This window comes from Eublepharis macularius, chromosome 4 (assembly GCF_028583425.1).
Source record: "Eublepharis macularius isolate TG4126 chromosome 4, MPM_Emac_v1.0, whole genome shotgun sequence".
Lineage (NCBI taxonomy): Eukaryota > Metazoa > Chordata > Lepidosauria > Squamata > Eublepharidae > Eublepharis > Eublepharis macularius.
Window position 1 is genome coordinate 30,386,106 of NC_072793.1, and position 16,184 is coordinate 30,402,289.

A 16,184-nucleotide genomic window follows, 5' to 3' on the forward strand; every position below is an offset into this window, starting at 1 on the left:
GAAGCGGAGGCCGGAATTGGCGGCTGCATTCAAAGGCCTCCCGCCGGATGCGGAAGCCGAGTGGGCCGGCCTGGGGAGCCTGCGAGCGGCGGACTGATGGCGGCGTTGCTCGGCCGGGGTTTACTTCTGGGCAGGGCGGCCAACGGCCAGCGTGAGTCGGAGCGCCGGGAAACGGGCCCAAAAGGAGGGCGGGAGATCCGTGCGGCCCACGTTGGCCAAGCTGCAGCCCCTTCTCGCCCTCGGCTGTGAAAAGAACTAACAGCCCCCGGCTCTAGGGTTGCCAGCCTCCAGGTGGTGGCTGGAGATCTCCCGCAATTACTACTGAGCTCCAGGCCATAGAGATTAGGTCCCCGGGAGAAAATGGCTGCTTTGGAGGGTGGCCTCTCTGGCATTACATCCTAATCAGTAACCCCCCCCCCGCCCTCTCTAGGGTCCTCTTCCAAATTCTCCAGGAATTTTCCACCCTAGAGCTGGCAACTCTACTTGGACGTGTGGATGTTTGTTCAGCATGGCATAGAGGTTAGAGTGTCAGAGAAGGATCTGGAAGGCCCAGGTTCGAATCCCCCCTCTGCCACGGAAGATTTCTGGATGACCTTGGCCAGTCACGTACTCTTCTTGGCCTACCTCACAGGGTTGTTGAGAGGATAAAAAGGAGAAGTGGGTGATATGAGCTGCTTTGGGTCTCTGTGTCGGCAGAAAGTTGGGATACAAAAAAATAAAACTCAGTAGGATTATGAGTACTCCTAAACAAGGATGCAGGGGGAAGATAGATAAGCAGGCCGATGTTATACAGAAGTGGGCGCTTCTTCATTTAGGCACCCCTAATGCTGTGTACGAAAGGCCTGTGAAAACCCCTCGCTTTACCTAAACAGGGTGGGAGAATCAATTTTTTAAAAACTATGGCTTTTGTGAGTAGGATAGAGTGATTAAAAGTGACTGGGGGATTGGAATCACAGCAACATCCATCAAAAGCAAGGAAAATTTTACCCCGTGGTAGCTTTAGCCATTCTGATTGCTGACAGCCTAGAGCTGTTAAAGCCCAACTCAGCCAGGTTTCAGACTTTTAAATCCTGACCTGAAACATTGCAGTTCTCCCCCCCCCCCCTCTCTGTTTTATCAGCCTCATGAAAAAGGGTGGTTGTGGATTGGAAAGAAGATTAGCAGCTATCCTTAGGCATGGGATGTGAAAGTTTTTAGGCCCTGAAGGCAACGTCTGGAACAAGTCCTGAGATCAGAAGAGTGTAGAAGAACAGTGAAAGTTAGGCGTTCGTTGCCTGGAAAAATATCGCAGTTACTGAAAGCGTTGATCGTGTTAAAGGATCCACTCTGGAACAGGACATGAATCTGCAGCTTGATAAACATCAGTGAAGTTTCCTATACAAAAAGTGTGAGGAAATCTGAATATCAGATAGTAATTACCTTGATAGTACAAGTTTCTTTCATTTTGGGACTCGAAGTTGCATCCATAAAGGTACCTGGAGCTCTCTTTTGTAGGCATTGGCTAGAACCAGATTTACTTAGATTCTGCAAAATGTCTCTGTTGTGTGCTGTCCAACCTAGGCTTTTTTTAAAAAAAGAAACACCTGAAATTGTACAGTGGTATGGGATTGTAATTTTCATTCACATCACATGCTGCTACAACACACCTGTGCATTTGCCTTGTGTATGTGTGCATGCTTTGTTGCTTAGAATCACACCCCATGATATTGAGAAGCCTGTGTAAAATGTCTGGTTGTATCTGGTGAAATCTTTAAATAAGTTCAAGGAGCATCCGCTTCCCCAGTTGGATACCAGATTGGGAATTGTGTTGTTTCATGAAGGTTTATTGCAATGAGGCCTCTTATTAGGAATGACCTCTTGGGTATTTTCTAGCATCACCGCTCTTTACGTTGACTGCTTCATCTTACTGGTCAGGAAAAAGGTTCCCAGGTTCTAGAGTGATTTCCTTCATTTTGAAACACTTGGGAAAGTAGCAGTGGATTCTGTAGCAAATGTCTTTGGTGGGGAGGGGAAATGGGTACATTGGATCAATGTCTGGGGTTCTAGAGGAGCCTGCACTACCCACATGATTATGACTTGAAATTTTCAATTGCACAAATTTTCTTTTGGAACTGCTTATCCCCCTACACCCCTTTTGGGGTGCTCTCCCAACAGCAGTAGAGTGATAGGTGCTTTCCTGTATCTGGTGGAGAGAATAGAACTACAAATGACCTCCCCAAAAAAACCTAGCACCGTGAGTGTACACCACTGGATCTAGGCAATGTATACTTCATTTTATTAAACCCAGTAAGGGGTTAGATTTGTTTGCCCTTAATGTACACAGAAGAGAAAATTTTCACCACTTTTTTCTGTATAGTGCTGGGAAGTGGGAGATAAAATTGCTGAAATTCTATTCTGCTTAACTTCAAAGGCACAGAACCACTGTACCATTTAAAATGTAGCAACCCTAGGCGTCTTGGGATTCAATTCAGAAACAATCTGCCTCCTTCCTGGTGCTTTTAGTGCACTTCTGCATCTTCTTCAGGAAGTGAGACTTGGGATAAAATCCAGCGTATCTTCAGCCAATGCATCTGCTTTTTGCTTTTGGAGTTGGAGTTGAGCATTTGATAGTTAACATTCCTAATAGCTAACAAAGTGAAATTCAATAGAGACAGATAAAAAGTTCTGAACTTTAACAAAAAGAATAATATGCCCAGTTATAGGATGGGGGATATTTGGCTTGCAAAGAAAAAGAGGAGAAGCAAGTCCTAGTACAACCAGCACAATTGAAAAAGGGCCTTGAGAAAAGAGTCATCTGTGTTCCCAGTCGTGAAAGAAACAGCATACACTCGTGAATGCCATGTACCGAGATTTACTCTGGGTTCCTTGTAGTGGAGTTTGAAATATCAGCAGATACCAACCTGCCATCATGAAGATTCAAATCAACATTAGTGATTTTATTATGGGATTTACTTCCATCCGTTGCATGTTTATTCAGATTGCAGGCTGGAATGGGAAGTCAGCTGCTTCTTGTAGCAACTCTTGAAAAAAGTGTATTATGTGGACTTTTCATAATCTTACGGACTTGCTATTCCATGATTGCCATATTGTGTAAATGACATTTATTCTACATAACGTATACTCTTTCTTCTGTCGTTGGTAACGTGTATATTTTCTTTTGGTCTTTTTTTGCCTGGCTGTAGGATATGTGAAAAATGTCTCGAGATGGCAGCCAATCACAAGTTGAACGCGATTGAGCTGTGTGACGCTGCTGCAAAATAACTTAATACCATTTTCAGCTTCATTAATGGAAGCCTGGTATCAAAGTCACAGGAAGTAATAGTTCCACTCTATCATGCTCTTATGGACTAGGGTGTCTAGTTCTGGGCTCCACATTTTAAAAAGGCTGGGAATTGGAATGGACTCAGAGGAAGGCGGTTGTGGGGTCTAGAAAGCAAGTTGGAGGAACTGGAAATGTTTATCCTGCAGAAGAGAAGACCTAATACTGGAAGATACCTTGGAGAAGATGAACCCTGATTACAAATACTCGAAGGGCTGTCACATTGAAGAGGACAAATCCTTGTTCTCTGCTGCTCCAGGGACCATGTTTAAGTCATGCGAGGATAGCATAGTTGAACATTAGGAGATTCTTTGTAATGGTAACAGTGTTTTGACATTGGGAAGGGGGATCTGTTGCTGGAGGTCTTCAACAGAGGCTGGACAGCCATCTGTCAGGATTGTTGTAGCTCTGTGGGCTTCCTGCCCAGTGTACGGGGTTGGACTAGATGGCCTTTGTACTGATCCTTCCAACTCTAGGCCTGTATGGGAGGTTGATGGCACTGATGCAGAATCTTATTTAATATAACCAGGGGTCATTTCATAGAAAAACAGCTGCAGGAACTCATTAGCATAACTCATTAGCATATGCCACGCCCCTTGCCATCACCGGAAGTGTGTCACTGGCATAACTACTTTGCATATGCCACAGCCCCTGACCTCACCTATCCTGGCTGTTTTGGACCCAATCCTGGCCATTCAGGGTCAAAATTGGGCCCAAAATGGCAAAAAGGGGCCCCAAATGGTCAGAATTGGGCCGCTGCTGAGCGGGAGAGTGATCCACCACCCGTAAGAGGCCGGATTCTGGCCGTTTTAGGACCAATCCTGGCTGTTTTAGGCCCAGTCCTGACTGTTTTAGGCCCAATCCTGGCCATTTGGGGCCCAGTCCAGGCAAAACAGGCCCCAAATGGCCAAAAATCAGGTGGGTGGGGCCACCTGACATGTCACCTCTTTGGAGAACTACTGGAACTGCGTTCCTGCACGTTCCCCCTCAAACTGAGCCCTGAATATAACGAATGACAGCAGGCCTGTTCAGATATATGCAAGTGTTCAGTGCATTGGAGCGGCAGGATCATGGGCGAATACGCGAGGAGGAAAGGAATACCCAGAAATGGCCAGATAAGCACAATCCTGCTGCTCCACTCTAGAGAATGTGATAACTGCAGTTTTTCCCCCACCACATATACACTGGGAAATTTTTACCCCTCAGCAGTGGGATGGGAGTGCTACCTTTTTTGCCATATGAATGCTGGAGCAATTGCATATACCTTGCTTTAAACTGTGCGTCAGTACATGGAGACAAGGGCTTGGATCCAAGGGAGTGTTTCTGTGGGTGGAAGATTTAAGAGGGCATTAGGGGGTGGGGGGAGCAAAAGTCGTGCTCTGTGGGCTTCCGTGAGCGGAAACACTGTTGGATCCACACCAGTGAGTGTAAGGGCATGGAGTGGACATTCAGAATGCATATATTATAAACGTGTGAATAGGCCTTAATATTTTAGGACAGGAGCTTTGTGTTCCCCACCCTGCTGTTTCGCTAGGGTATTGTCCCTTTCTTGTCATTCACATTTCAAATTTCTGTTTCTTTGTTACTATCGCCCTCCTCTCTAATCCTTTAATGTGACCCCCTATGCATAGGTAGAAAATTAAGATCAAATTAATCCTGTGTTTCATTTGCTCGAGGAAATTACGTTAGAGCCGCAATGTTCTTTTAACAACATGCTAGTTAAAAGGGCTGAGCTGAAGGCTTTAGAGGTGAAACGGACCTGGCTGCTCATTGTATGCAGAAGAATTAACTGAAGTCCCATAAAGTAAAGGTCAAAGCAGTCTTGGTGTTCTCAATTAGAAATAACATGCACATTTATCAAGAGTATGTGTTTATACGAGAAACATTTTGTGAAATAACCAATTTTTAATCCAAAAATTAGTAAATATTAACTGTTTAAACAAAAACAAAAAGCAGCTATATTAGTCCATAGGGAAAATATCCAAATACCACCAGCAGCATAATAGGTAAAGGTAGTCCCCTGTGCAAGCACTGAGTCATTACTGACCCATGGGGGGGACGTCGCATCACGATGTTTTCTTGGCAGTCTTTTTACGGGGTGGTTTGCCATTTCCTTCCCCAGTCATCTACACTTTACCCCCAGGAAACTGGGTACTCATTTTACCTCGGAAGGATGGAAGGCTGAGTCAACCTTGAGCTACCTGAACCCGACTTCCGCCAGGATCGAACTCGGGTTGTGAGCAGAGCTTGGACTGCAGTACTGCAGCTTACCACTCTGCGCCACGGGGCAGCATAATACTTTTATTAAAATCAATGAAAGGCAGAATAGCACTGGAGTTCCAGAGAACTTTTCCTCCGGCTGACAGAACTTGGGCGGGGTAGGGGGAGACATTGCTCTTCAGGGGTTTGGTGAAAGCCATGTTTTCAGTATGTGTTACAGTCTTGAGATAAAAATGTGGGATATTTTATTCCATGGGAAAAGTTCAAAGACAACACTACTGTAATACCTTTTCTCACCTAATCACAATATAGTGAGTATGAAGTTTTGAGTTCCCTGAGACACTTCAACAGACTGGTTGTTTAGTACAAAAGGGAAACACGGCTTGAGATGTGAAACTTAGAAATTTTGAAGCTAAAAAACCTTTTATTTTGGTGGAGGAACCCAGCATGTTGGGAAAAATGGAAATATATGCAAAACTTACTTTCTATCAAACCTAATGTTACTGGTTTTAAAATAAAAATGTATTATTTATAACTTAATTAGCATATGTGCTCAGAAGTAAGCCCCATATTGTGCAGTGGGGCTTACTCTTAGGAATTATATTTAGGAGTGACCAGCTTACTGGATCGGGGGAACTCTGTTGATGTGATTTATCTGGATTTCAGTAAAGCTTTTGATAAGGTCCCCCATGACATTCTGATGGGCAAACTGGAAGACTGTGGACTGGACTATAGGACAGTTGGGTGGATAGGGAACTGGTTAGAGGACCGCACCCAAAGAATGGTGGTCAACGGTGTTTCATCAGATTGGAGGGAGGTGTCCAGTGGGGTGCTGCCGGGCTCGGTTTTGGGCCCGGTACTTTTCAATATTTTTATCAATGATCTGGATGAAGGAGTGGAAGGGCTGCTAATTAAATTTGCTGATGATACCAAATTGGGAGGAGTAGCAAACACCCAAGAAGATAGAATTAAAATTCAACAAGACCTGAATACTCTGGAGAAGTGGGCAGCTGTGAATAGGAGGCAATTCAACAAAGACAAGTGCACAGTATTACATCTGGGCTACAAAAATGGGAAGCACAAATATTGGATGGGGGATACACTTCTGGGCAGTAGTATATGTGAAAGGGATCTTGGGGTAAGAGTGGACTGTAAACTAAATATGAGCAGTCAGTGTGATGCGGTGGCAAAAAAGGCCAATTCAATCTTGGATTGTATCAAAGGGGCCATAGCGTCGAAATCGCAGGAGGTCATAGCGCCTCTCTATACTGCCTTGGTTAGGCTGCACCTGGAGTATTGTGTGCAGTTCTGGAGGCCTCACTTCAAAAAGGATGTGGACAAAATCGAGAGGGTGCAGAGGAGAGCGACAAGAATGATCAGGGGTCTGGAGACTGAGCCCTACGAGGAAAGGCTGAGGGCCTTGGGAATGTTTAGTTTGGAGAAGAGGAGATTGAGGGGGGACATGATTGCTCTCTTTAAATATTTGAAAGGCTGTCATTTGGAGGAGGGCAGGGAGCTGTTCCAGTTGGCAGCAGAGGGTAGGACCTGAAGCAATGGGCTAAAACTACATGCACAAAGGTACCAGCTGGATATTAGGAAGAACTTTTTCATGGTCAGAGTAGTTCAAAAGTGGAATCAGCTGCCTAGGGAGGTGGTGAGCTCCCCTTCACTGGCAGTTTTCAAGAAGAGGCTGGATGAATACTTGTCAGAGATGCTTTAGGCTGATCCTGCACTGGGCAGAGGGTTGGACTAGATGGTCTGTATGGCCCCTTCCAACTCTATGGTTCTATGATTTCAGCCATAATTATCTGCAAGGAAAACTGTTACTTCAAAGAGAGCTGCAAGAGAGCTATAATACCTTAAGCACTCATATCTTCAGTTTTCCTTCTGAGAGGTGGGGAAAAGTAAGTTGAAAATAATGAACTCAAATCTGGATATCAAAATGGGGGAGATAAAATTGGGGGGCATGACAGTCCTGCTGTTTTTCTCCCAAACTTTCCCATTTTCCCCCCTGAGAAAAAGATTTCAGTTCATGTGGGCAGAGCCCAGAAATTTTCATTTGTAGTTTTCTTAATGTTGAGACAAGGGATGTGTCGCAGACTTAATTAACTTTGATGATGTTGGGTGCAAATCATATTTCACGATATCCAGGAGGCTCCTGGGATGAAGTAGAAACGATGGGCTTAAGATGGCGATTTAGAAAGTTCTTTGTACTGTTCCTTAAGCTAGTTTGTACAGATCACAAATAATTGCACCATAGCACAGTGGTGCTGGAAGCAAAGTCCCCTTCCCTTTGAAAACATAAACGCCAGCACTTATTTCGGGCTCTCTGTCTCTCAGCTCATGGGTGGGCTGAGACTTCAAATGGGGATTGTTCCCCACCCACTTACCTAGGCTTTTGAAGGACGATAAAATCTTTTATATTAAGAATTTGAAATGAGTGAGTTTTTTCTCCATGTAAATAACGATGGCCGTTTTTGAATCGTATTTGGTCTCTCTCTCGTTCCCTCAGTCACCGTTCTGCCAATTCCTCCCATGAGCGCAGCTGCAGTGAGGTTCGCATCAAAGAAGAGTGGAACCACCACCAGAAATCGTGGGGGGAACTCTCCTGGGAAACGTTACGGCTTTAAAAAAACAGAAGGTAAATCACTTGCCTTTTTTGCAGCTGTTTAGTTCTCTCTTGTCAGCTAACATAAGAGTTGGGGGGGGGGGCATACTTTTTGCCTCTTATGTTTATTTGCAAATTTGGAACACTAGATCCCCTAAATTGGGACACAGGATTTTTATTGCATTATAGATGTTAATTTCACACATTATCAACCAAATATGGTTAGCTTCCTAACAATCTGATTTGCAGTACTCCTCCCACCCTCTACCTGGATTTTAAAGACTCCTACCCAGGGCTTTTTTTTCTGGGGAAAGAGGTGGTGGAACTCTCTATTATCTCCCCCAGAAACAAGCAATGACGTCACTTCCGGAAGTGATATCACTTCCCTGGAAGTGCCGTTGCTTCCCCGAAGTGGCATCACTTCCCGGAAGTGGCATCATCACACAGGGCGCAGCCACCCCCGAGCACTCCCTTGATTTGGGCCTGCTCGCCTCCCTACCCCTTAGCAATGTTCCCTCTAATGTATTGAGCCAGAAATGTACTTTGTGAGCAGCGACTTGCAAGTTTTTAGCATGACTTTTCCAAAATCAGAATCCATTTTATTAAAAGGCTTTTGAATAAGATTGTCTGAGGCATTGGTATTGGGTGCCATCAATATGTTGGTGACACAAGGGTCCTCTAAGATACCTGTGAATGACTTACTGGGATGTTCCTTTGTGCACCTCACCAAATGCAACAGTTTTCTCCAGTAATCCCTCAAAACAGAGGCACAGCCTACAAACACCACCATTCTGGTTTTACTTTTGGAATACTGATCTAGCAGCCCCAGCACCTTCAGGAGCAGTACTGTAGATAACAGCATCGCTCAGAAGTGAAGTAAGAATTAACACTAGACCAACAATCGTTAAGATCTGTAGCTCAAAATCCAAGCATTGCTAAAATTTCCTGCTTGATGCGTATTCCAGCACAGGATGCTTAAACCATGGCTGTCAGTCCTTCTGTGGTATTCCAGCTCTGCAGAGAGAGAGAGCCTTATTTTCACAGGTTTTTTTCACACCAGGGAGTTTTACGATTATGGAGACATTGAGACAAGACCCAAACACTATTTTTTTCCCACAGTTGGGCTCTGACTGTGATCTGTGCATACCTGCTGCCTTTCCGTCTGTTGCTCCCTGTTTCACCTCAGCCCATGTTTCTGTAGCCCATAGACCCTCCCCACATGCTTTATGCAGCTGATTTACTTTAATTTACTTTCTCATTGAGACTTAAGGCAGATTTCAAGATAATCAGGCAGCGTAAGACAACCAATGTGCAATGCAACTGGACTAGATTTCAGTGTTATGTGACAGTGTGAGGTATTAAAGGCAAGGTATACTATATACAATACAGGATTTGAGTCCTGGGGCATCACAGAGACCAACACGATTTTCAGGGAATAAGCCTTCAAGTGTTAAATACCTTGAAAAACTTGGTGGTCTCTAACATGCCACTGGACACAGCTACCTACCTGAAACGATAAGAAATGCAGAAAGAGGCTTACAAAGTATGGGAAGCAGTGTAATAAAAACAGGCAGTGCCTACAATAATAACCACTGCTCCCCACAATCCTATTCCATTATAAAGAACCCTCCTAGACTGGTCCATTCTCACCGCTCCGAGCTCATGCCACACAGTGCCAGTTTCAGCACAGCCATGTCTATGCTCTTTTACTCAGAAGACCACCCCACTGAGAGGAACGTGCTATTTCCAAGGAAAGGGATGTTTAAGGTTGCAGCCTGGAATCCTTTCACAGAAACAGAGCAAGGACATCCATGCTCTGCCCGGTGACTTGTCCACTCCTCTCAAGAAGTCCCAAGAATACTTTTCCCCTCCCCACTTCTGACTACCCCCTCCCTGGGGTGTGGGGCAGGGCACAGGATTGTCAACCCCCAGGTGGGGACCTGGTGATTTCCTGGAAATACAACTGACCCTTCGGGCTGGTGAGTCTTGAAATCAAAACAACTCAGATATCTGCGTAGACAAGAGTTTTTTGAGATGGGGTGGAGCCCACTGGGAGTTTGGGGGTGGGTCCAGTACTAAGCCCATGATATTTGGACGGGGCAAGATGCAGCCTTGTGATCTTTGGCGCTTTTCCAGGCTATATAGTTTGTTTCCCCTGGAGAAAATGAGTGCTTTGGAGAGTGGACTCTATGGCATTATACCCCACCAAACCCCTCCCCTCTTCAAACTGCCATTTTAGGAACTACATTCCCATAGAGCAAGTTTCCTACACTGAAAATCCAATATTGCCAACCTCCAAGTGTAGCCTGGAGATCTCCAAGCAAAAACTGATCTCCAGACAACACAGATCAGTTCCCCTGGAGAGAATGGGTGTTCTGGAGAGTGAACTCTTTATTAGAATCATAGGGTTGAGTCCAAGGTCATCTAGTCCAACCCCCTGCACAATGCAGGAGGTTGGACAAGATGTTGTTAATTTATTTATTAAATAGTCCTCCTTTCTCTCTGAGATCCAAGGCAGATTACACAGCGCATATCCTGTGGAGGCCCCTCCCTTCCCAAACTCCAACCCCAAATCTTCAGGAATCTCCTAACCTGGAGTTGGAAAGCATGTTGGAAGCTCCATGCCAGTGTCAGGTTTCCCCTCGCCTCTCCCTCCTTTCCTCCCCAGGATCTTTCTGCATTTGACACCCCCAGCAGAACCCCCAGCCAGTGCTGCAGAGGGGCAGCCCAGCCTCAAACGCCCCCAACCCTCACCCTGCTTGCAGTGCAGCGGCAAGGGAGGGGCCAGCTGAAGGGGTGGCGGCAGCACCAGCACGTCGGGGGGGCCACCTGCGAGTGAGGGTAGGCGGAGCTAGCAGTGCGGCGGGGACAGGCAGCGGCGGCACAGCGAGTGGAGGCAGGGCAGCAGCTTGGGCTGCCAGCCCTGGAGGTGTGGCCCGCACCTCCCACAGGTGTCCAGTAGGGCCAGCGACCGCCCTCCACCCAGAAGGCTCTCTACCTCATTCAAAGCGCTGAGGGCGGCGGGGACAGCCCAGCGTTGCCCAGGGCAAAGCGTTGCCCAGGGCTCGTGCATTTGAGTGGGACACGCTGCCGCCAGAGACACACAGGCTGGGCATCAACCGCTGCTCCCAATGGTCGCACCGACCAACCTTCGGGTCAACACACCAAAGTGTGCACGCACGTACAGAAGCAGCTGCCCCCCCCCAAATGTGAGGCGGATGAGAACCAAGCGGGGGAGGAGAGGCTCCTGTGCAGAGGAGAGGGAAGCTCGTTGTGTCACCCCAGCTTTGACTTTCTTCCCACTTTCCTTTTCCTCATTTTAATGATTTGATTATGTCCCCCTTAGCCAGCCATTAAGCCTCAGCTCACAAAACTCCAGCAACTTCAGAAAACGACAATTACCTCCTTCCTCACCACACCAAAATAAATAAACACAAAGCCAAGTCGCTTCAACAGTGCTTTGTCTTCCCCCTTTCCGTGGGGAGGAAGGTGAGGAGGAAACGGGAGCATCCTCTCTCCACCTCCCCTCCCCTCCATGCCACTTCAGTCCCCTCCCCTCCCGCACACACGCCGATCGACCGCACACACGCCGTCCCTGAAGCCCCACATGACTGCCCCAGGGCAAGGCTGCCTCCCAGTCTCCTGCCCCCTTCTCAGATCTAGGACCAGCTCTCACAACACGTGGCCAGCCTCCCATTTGCTGTGCTCCCAGGCCAGGCCGGGCTGCTGTCGTCCCCACCTCATTGAGCTGCCTCTCGGCTGCCTCCTGCAGCACTGGATCCATTATGCCCCGCAGGGCCTCGACAAGAACCACAGATGCAGAGCTGACTTGCAGATTTTCTAATTTCCATTTCTTTAAAGTGTGAGAAAGTGTCAAGATCTGTATTTCATTGAATGAATGTGGGGGAAACTGGGATCTGTGGAGAGAGGAGGGGCTCTTCCCTCCCCCCTCAAGCCATTTTCTCATGTCACAGCTCTGTTTTTGCTGCGAGAACAAGTACTGTAGGCTCCTTTGACTTGCCAGTTTGCATTTCTTTAAGTGTCAAGATCTGTACTTCAGTGAATGAATGTGGGGGAAACTGGGATACTGGGAAACTCGGATACGTGGAGAGAGAGGAGGGGCTCCTCCCTTCCCCCTTAAGCCATTTTCTCGTGTCACAATAGCACAGATGGAGTCCCCCCCCCCCAATTTTTACTGCTCCACATGCACAGAAAAATGGGGGAAACTCCCTCCCTTGCTACAGAGAAACGGCTTGAGGTGGGAGGGAGGAGCCGCTCCTCCCCTTCCCCCCACAAAGGCATTCTGAGGCTGTTTAAGGTCTCCTTCATTTTTGACAGCTATTCCCAAACCTGCTGTGTAGCTGCAGGGAACTTAAGTTGGGTCTGGGGAACCCAGATCAAACTCTTTTAAAACCTGCATGTCTAGCTTGGCTTTAAGGTGCTACTGGACCCGAATTTTGCCCTATATAAGTGTCTCTTCTGAGACTGGCCAGCAGGTGGCAGCAGCAAGCTATCCAACTAGAGGATTCTCCCAACTGTAAATTACAGCCAAGTAAAATATGTGTTTGTCTTAATCTTATCCTTTCTTGGGGTGTAACTTGCAGCAAGAACAGTCTTGAAAATACATGTGGTATTTGCCGTGCTATTCACCATGTTTGTGTGATTTTTTTTTTAAACACCATTTACACTGATGGTGTCATACACAGGGCTTTTTTTCTGGGAAAAGAGGTGGTGGAACTCAGGACCGCACAATGATGTCACTTTGGGTCAGCTGGAAGAAGGGGGGAGTTTTTTTAAAGTTTAAATCGTCCTCTGCGAAAATGGTCACATGGCCGGTGGCCCCGCCCCGTCATCTCCAGACAGAGGGGAGTTCAGATTGCTCTCCACGCCGCTTGGCGCAGAGGGCAATCTAAACACCCCTCTGTCTGGAGATCCGGGGGCAGGGCCACTGGCCATGTGACCATTTTCAAGAAGTGCCGGAACACCGTTCCACCATGTTCCGGCTGAAAAAAAGCCCTGGTCATACAGATCTGGAGGGGGTAAGCCAATGTGCTGAGTAACTATGCTCTGGATTCCAGGTAACCCAAACTGAGCATTTCCCTCTTCTGAGTGTGAGATGCTGCATGCTGAGCCCGATGCTGTAATATGTGATGGTTGCAGAGAATTAGCCTGCATGTTAGGGAAACTAGAATTTCAGTGAGGGTTTAGTCTTCGAATGAGGGAAGAAGAAAATATTTATGAGCATCTGCAGAACTGCCTTTTCCTCATCATTGTCTATGTCCAGCTTGGCCTACACAGCTGTGATCAGCAATAAGGATTTCCAAAACTTTGGCCCTGGGTTTCACCCTGTAGAAATTAAGGAAAGAATCACTTTCTTAATTCAGATTATTTTAAGGAATTCATAGCATGTTTCTTCATAACAAAGAATGCTGTAGTAAGCTAATCTTTGCCTCAGGAAGCGATTCCTATGTACGGATGACAGAAGGTTCCTTTTTCTTTCTAATTATAACTTTGTCCAATTTATTTGCAGGCACATTTGTTCATGCGGGCAACATATTGGCAACCCAGCGACTGATGCGTTGGCACCCAGGGGCTCATGTAAGAATTCCTGTCTGGATATTCCCTATAAGTACTTAAATGAGTCTTTGCTTGCTCCATCTTTTATCAAAGCTTTGGTTTCCTGGATCTCATTGTGTGTTATCCTGAAAACATTGACAGTGTTTTCCCAGATGTCTTAGGGGTGCAGAATTCATCTAAACTATTCTTGTGATCACAATAATAAAATGTTTTTTTTCCTGTTCGATATCCTTTCTCTGATCCAACGGCAGGCCTCACCTCATGTTCTCCTTGTCTCGTGCTGAAGCCTGATTGCTCGCCTTTACAACAGAGGCTCAAATTTCTTATTGTTGTTTCAGATTTTTGAACAGCTGATGCCTCTGAAAGAAATTCTTTGTAACTATAGCTTGGATCTCACAAAAAATGTTTGTGAATGGAAAGATTTCCACTTTCAGAGTGCAGCTTTCTCACCACCCCCCCCCCCCATAACCCACAACGCCACACCAAATGTTGTTTGTGAAGGACAGGGAACCCAGTCACACCCTGGAGGTTTGTCACAGGAGGAGGGAGTCAGCAAAATTCACTCATCTCTTACACATGCAAGTTCAATCAGCAGGGTCCAATTCCATGTAATTGGATTTAGAAACAAGGTAGTTCATGTATCTGAGAGCCAAACTACAAGAGACAAATTACACGAGAAGGAGTACGTGAAGGGAGTCGTAATGTTAGCCAGGAAGCTGAGTTTTAAAAGAGATCGGAAGGCTCTGTCAATTTCCTTTCTCTACAGAGCCAGCAAAGATGGCTCCTCAGAGGGTTTGTTAATTTCTTCTTTGCCTCCCAAAGGCTCTGTCAGTTTCACCTCCCCTTCTTGGAGGCAAAGAGGAAATAAACCTGAATAGGGATCTCCCTCACTCTGTAGAGAAGGGAAATTGACAAAGCCTTCAAATCTCTAAAACTCAGCTTCCCAGCTAACATTGCGACTCCCTTCACGTGCTCCTCCTCGTGTAATTCGTCTCTTGTAGCTTGGCTCTGAGTGGTGTAAACTATGTTGGAAACCTTGCACAATGTGCCATAAGACATCCCATTCTTTTAGTTCCTCTGACACAAACCAGGAAGGTCAAATTTTGATGAATGGATGAAACTGAACCAGCCATATATTTAGTGTATCACAGTATAAAACTTGATGGATTTATAACATCATTTATGCAAAGGTCTGGAGATGTTTGTCAAAGGCTGGGAAATGTTTGTCAAGAAATGTGAACAAGAGAGGGTGGGTGCCAGTTTAAAAATACTCTTGTTTTAGTGTGCTCTTATCTGACAGTTTTGATCATATGATCACCTCTTAAACGTAAGGGTGCCTGTGCAACAAAACATCCCATGAATAGAAAACAGTAAAAAGTCCAGTAGCATCATTAAGACTAACCCACTTTATTGAGACATAAGCTTTTGAGAACCACAGCTCTCTTTGTCAGGTGCATCTGATGAAGAGAGCTGTGGTTCTCGAAAGCTTATGCCTCAATAAAGTGGGTTAGTCTTTTAAGTTGCTACTGGGCTTTTTACTATTTGCAGCTACAGACCAACATGGCTAACTCCTCTGAATCCATGAATAGAAAAACTTATCTTTTTCATGGGGATGTAGCCATGACTTTAGTTAAGTTGCCTGCCACAACAAACTGTGAGCCTGACATACACTATCGACTGTCGTTCGCCGTCCGATCCAGAAGCTACCCTTTCCCCTTTCTAACTCTCATCTTGTTCACCTTTATCAGGTGGGGATGGGCCGCAACAAGTGGCTGTATGCGCTAGAAGATGGGATTGTGCGCTACACCAAGGAAGTCTATGTGCCGCGTCCCCACAGCAAGGAGAGCCAGGAGATGATCCCTCGGTTACCCAGAGGAGCAGTGCTGTATAAGACGTTCATCAACGTCATCCCTACTGCCGAGGTGGGGAGCTACAAGTTGGTCAACATGCTCTAAGGCTCACAGCAAAAGACTGCACAGATTGACCCGAGCCCCCTATGCGGACGATTCCGATCAAACACATTTGCTCTGAGTGACTTTTGTTCAACTCTGGAGAGCCCTGGCTGGCGGAAGGTAGAGACCAACGCAGCATTTCAGCACCCGTAGTAGTACATTAACCTATTCTGAAAGTGGTCTCTGTTGCACTGCCAATGAAATAAACAGCATCCACACTGGTTTTCAGAACCATAAGGGGAATGTTGTCATTTCTTGTTTGTGGGGAACCACTTCAGGGGAGTATCTACGCCCATTTGGTTTTTTAAGTTTACTGCAATAATGAGAATGCTTGATGGGTGACATCAGAGCGGTTTTGGACACCGTGCTGCTCAGAATTTTTTTGCAAAGCTGCCTGCATGTCTGAAAATACAAACATGCAATTATTTCCCCTTCCACTTGTGAAAGATGCAGACACAAAATGAACCCGTAAGTCAGAAGTGTAGCTTTTGTGTAATGGGCAAAGTCA

General features: G+C 46.2%; 1 protein-coding gene across 1 annotated transcript; it reads left to right on the forward strand.

Moving 5' to 3' along the window:
- The first annotated feature begins 58 nt into the window (after nt 1–58).
- On the forward strand, nt 59–15,913 carry MRPL27 (mitochondrial ribosomal protein L27). Its single transcript, XM_054976062.1, has 4 exons — nt 59–151; nt 8,052–8,180; nt 13,678–13,745; nt 15,473–15,913. The coding sequence occupies exons 1-4, from the start codon at nt 97–99 to the stop codon at nt 15,677–15,679; spliced, it is 459 nt and encodes a 152-aa protein (XP_054832037.1). The 5' UTR covers nt 59–96; the 3' UTR covers nt 15,680–15,913.
- The last annotated feature ends 271 nt before the right edge of the window (nt 15,914–16,184 follow it).